We start from the raw sequence: 4,692 nt of genomic DNA on the forward strand, positions 1-4,692 counted from the left end.
AAAAGCTAAAGACAATTAGAGCATGATTCATTAATATTTAATCTATTATTTATCAATAAAAGCATTAGGTAGATTTATTACCGATGTATAAAAACTCTGTCATTGTAATTTGAGAAAAAAAACGATTTTGTTTGGGCACACTTTTTAACATAGTATTTTCACATTGTTATTAATAATAAAAAAATACGAGTAAGTTTTTAGGTTCAGGTTTAGGTAAGTTGTTTAGTATTTGAAAATTATTCACAATTTTATGATATTTTTTAAGTCTTATCAAAAATTTTATTATAATTTTAGATTTTTTACGGTTTTTACGATGCAAGTTTACCTATTATATAATTTTGTATTTGACTAATGTTTTATATAAATACTAATGAAATTTAACGATTCTGTAAGTAATCACAACAACATGAAGTTTTTTGCAATTGTGTTAATTTTTTTCTTTTTTGTCGCACCAACTTTTGAACAAGAGAAAGTTTTTTTCCAAGAAGAAAAATTTCTTGGTTTATCATTGAACATAATTTTTTTTAAAGTCTTGTTTATATTTACTGTCTCTAAACAGAAACAGGGTATTTTTCTCTTTTGAGGTAATTTTACTTGATTTTGGGTGATTTGTAACGGTTTTTAGGGTGCTTTTGAGGTAATTTTGTGTGATTTTCAGTCATTTTTTCATGCACTTTCTAATAATCATTTTCAATTTTTGAAATCATTATTATATTTTTTTAATAAGCAAGAAAACTCCATAAAGTTTCTTAGTGTTATTGGAGAACTTATTAGACAACATATTCAGTTCTAGAGTCGGAGTAGTTGCCTATCTTTTAAAAGTTTGCGAGAATTTTTAAATTATTACACTAGCACAATAATTTTCCATTTCCAATAAAATTAATAATTTAAAAGAAAAGCTAAAGACAATGAGAGCATGATTCATTAATATTTAATCTATTATTTATCAATAAAAGCATTAGGTATAATTTCATATCAAAAATCCAAATAAAAAATTATAATCCCTTGAATGCAACGATAAAATATTAAATTAATATTGACTTAAAAAAAGTTAAACATCACAAATTCTCTCTATTTCCGCAATTAGTGCGCGTCAGCTAATTTCGGTTTAAAAACCCGAAAACAAACACGGATCATAGATAATGAGTTACGATATTTCCTCTTCATTTTATTCCCCCCCTCAACCGTGAAATGCGTTATTTTGACCACTAAATATTCAAATCGTCGATTTTTGCCTCGCTTCTCACGCTTAAATTCGGTCACTTGACTTCTTGCCCCAAGTGGTGGGCAGTGAATTCGATAACGGTGGGAATTACAAACCCGAGCGTTAATTGTTTTCGTTATCAGTGATAAGTCGCGATAGGCGCAGTTTTGTCATCACATGAAACAATCCAGTCTCGTGAAGAAACGCGATGTTGATAATAAAGAGAAGAAGAGAGTGGGAGTTGAGTGGTGAAACTGAAAATCGCGCAGTTTCTGTGTAGCGATGGAGAAGGTAACATCCACACCGTCGCTACATCCGAAATTCCTGAAACGGCCTGATTCACTCCAGTTGGAGCTTTTGCCCATCCCGGAGGATGGGCCCTTGGCCAACCACAACCAAAGCTCCACGGGGTCGATGCATGTCGGGTTCAAGGACCTCACCTACACCGTCAAGGAGGGAATCCTGCGAAGGAGTGAGTCCTGTTAATTTTTTTGAACCATTAATTTAACTTATTTCCTCTTGGGATTTTTTTTCAGTTTGATCTAAATACTGAATTTTTTTCATTTTTTTGATCTAAATAATAAACTGGTATCAGTTTCGTGCCTAATCAATAATTATGGAAATGACAAAAATTTGACATAGTGGCACGCAAATTTGTAATTTACTTTGACGGCACGTTTTTAAATTTTTTGATCAAAACTTTTGTTAAAAAAAAGGGTTCAATTTATTAGTAAAAAAATTTAAATAAAAATGTTTCAAGCACGCCAATCCCAACCAGTTTTATTCAATGAATAAGACAAGAAAAAAATTGTTACTTTGTCTCATTCTTGCTTAATTTATTATCTTTTTTGTAGAGATTTAATGAACAAATACATAAAAGTTGTGATGGTTTCCAAAGTGCAATTTTTAAATTTATGATAAATTTTTCTAGCAACAGACTTTGTTATCAATTATTTTTCCTATTTTGTAAGGGATCGTTGAATGTTGCAGCTGTTTGATTGATTCTAGTGATAAACACCTGTTTTCCTGATAAAAAATGAAATCGATAAAGTTTGAACTTCCTAGCGAAGATTATGTATTTTTAATTTGTTGAAAATGGCAACATGGATGATAACCACATTTGCCGTGAATTTTTTATCAGACGATCAATGAGAGGTTTTGATCAAACTAATGACAACACTTGAACTTAGTTTGACCCCGTTTTATTAATTAGGAACAGTCTTTCGTTCAGTGCAATTACCACTGAAAAATCATGGTTTGCTTGGCGAAAAAAATGTGTACAATTAATTCCAATTTCAAAATAATTCCACCGAAACTCCTGTAATTCCAAAAAAAATTAGAGATCTATCGTAATTGCATTATTTTTAGTTTAATTTTTGTAATTCCATATTCCAAATTAATTCCTGTAACTCCAACTTAACTTTTGTATTTCAGAAATAATTGCTGGAATTTCAAATTAATTCTGATAGTTGTAATAAGAAATTTAACGTAATTTTGAAAAGAAATTACCAGTGCCTATTTTTAAATTCCAGAGTTAACGGCTCCTCGGATCATAGTTTTTGTAAAAAAAGGTTTTACAGTGAGTTGATATTCGAAAAAAAATGCAGAACTTAGAAACAAAAAAAAATCAAAATTTTATTTTTGAGAATCGTCACATTTTTATTTTTTTTTAATTTCTATTTCAAGAATATAATGAATAATGATCAATAAAAATTAAAGTGCTATAAAAAGTGGACCGTATTTTGAGAATGAAATTTTGTTTTGTTTTTTTTTCAAAATGGCAACTTATGTAAAAATTTTTTTTATAAAAATTGAATATAAAGTAGATAGCTGTATCCTTAGATCATAGCCTTGGGTTACTATTTAAAAAAAATAAAAATTTTGCTGAACAAAAAATGAATAGTTTAAGCAAAAAACGTTTGATTCCATACTTTGTATTCACCCTGTATACAAAATTCAAAGTGGAAACGCCTTTGCTTGTCAGAATTTTTTTTATTAGATGTAGAATAGTTAATATTAATGCATTTTTATTTTCATCTTTTTAAAAATATGTATTTTTAATAGTTCAAAATTTTTCGGGGGCTCGAGTCTCGGTAAAAGGGGTCTAGAATTTAGGAAAATATACCTTGAGGAAAAACTAGAGATGGAATAAAAGAAAAAAAATGTCAAATAATTAAATGAAAAATAAGAGAAAACAGTAAATGAGTAAAATTTGGTATTTGTACATAATAAGAGGTTTGAATGTGTTTAATAGTAGAAATATTGAGGTAAATTACGAGCTTGAAAAATAAAAATATAACTTTTGTGGCGGATCTAAGAAAATAAAAGTAAAAAAAGAATCAGGAATAAATTTTTATGAAAAATTTGAGGAGGTAGAGAATCGTAGAGAAAAAATCTTTGGTTAAGTAAATAATAAAACATTTAGAAAAATATGCTTTGATGGGAAACTAGAGAAAATGACATAAAGTATGAAAGGAAAAATAAGAGAAAATAGTAAATATTTCTAACTAAGTAAAAAAATTGAGAGTAGAGAAATTGAGATAAATTATCAACCTTTAAACAAGTAGAAAAATAAAAAATACTTTTTAAAAGGAACCGAAAAAATCATATTTGAGGAGGTAGAAATTTTTTATTAGATGTAGAATAGTTAATATTAATGCATTTTTATTTTTATCTTTTTAAAAATATGTATTCTTAATATTTAAAATTTTTTTCGGGTCTCGTGCATCGATAAAAAGGGTCTAGAATTTAGGAAAATATACTTTGAGGAGAAACTAGAGAAGGTGAAATAAAAGAAAAAAATGTTAAATAATTAAATGAAAAATAATCTCTTAATTATTTTTGTACATAATAATCTAATTTATTTTTGTACATAATAAGAGATTTGAACGTGTTTTGGAAAACAAAAATACTTATTGAAAACGTGAAAAAAAACTGATAATAGTAGAAATATTGAACTAAATTACGAGCTTGAAAAATAAAAAATATAACTTTTGTGGCGGATCTAAGAAAAGAAAAGTAAAAAAAGAATCAGGAATAAATTTTTATGAAAAATAATAATATAAATAATAAAACAGATTTGAGGAGGTAGAGAATCGTAGAGAAATTGAAAAAAAATCTTTGGGGAAGTAAATAATAAAAATATTTTGAAAAATATACTTTGATGGGAAACTAGAGAAAATGACATAAAGTAAAAAAATTACAAATAATTAAAGGAAAAATGAGAAAACAGTAAACATTTCTAACTAACTAAAAAAACTGATGATGTAGAGAAATTGAGATAAATTATCAAGCTTTAAACAAGTAGAAAAATAAAAAATAGTCTTTTAAACGGAACCGAAAAAATCATATTTGGGGAGGTAGAAATTTTTTATTAGATGTAGAATAGCTAATATTAATGCATTTATATTTTTATCTTTTTAAAAATATGTATTCTTAATATTTAAAAATTTTTCCGGGGCTCGAGCCTCGGCTAAAAGGGTCTAGAA

General features: G+C 27.2%; 1 protein-coding gene across 1 annotated transcript in view; it reads left to right on the forward strand.

The window, feature by feature from the left end:
• The first annotated feature begins 1,317 nt into the window (after positions 1-1,317).
• LOC123005679 (ATP-binding cassette sub-family G member 1-like) overlaps positions 1,318-4,692 on the forward strand; it is a 23,387-nt gene continuing 20,012 nt past the window's right edge. Inside the window, exon 1 of the mRNA XM_044399533.1 lies at positions 1,318-1,676. Coding sequence (XP_044255468.1) covers positions 1,487-1,676 — 190 coding nt within the window. The 5' untranslated portion in view covers positions 1,318-1,486. The remainder of the gene's footprint in view (positions 1,677-4,692) is intronic.

This window comes from Tribolium madens, unplaced genomic scaffold (genome assembly GCF_015345945.1).
Source record: "Tribolium madens isolate multiple individuals breed KSU strain unplaced genomic scaffold, Tmad_KSU_1.1 Scaffold_20;HRSCAF=117;Tcas5.2_LG4, whole genome shotgun sequence".
Lineage (NCBI taxonomy): Eukaryota > Metazoa > Arthropoda > Insecta > Coleoptera > Tenebrionidae > Tribolium > Tribolium madens.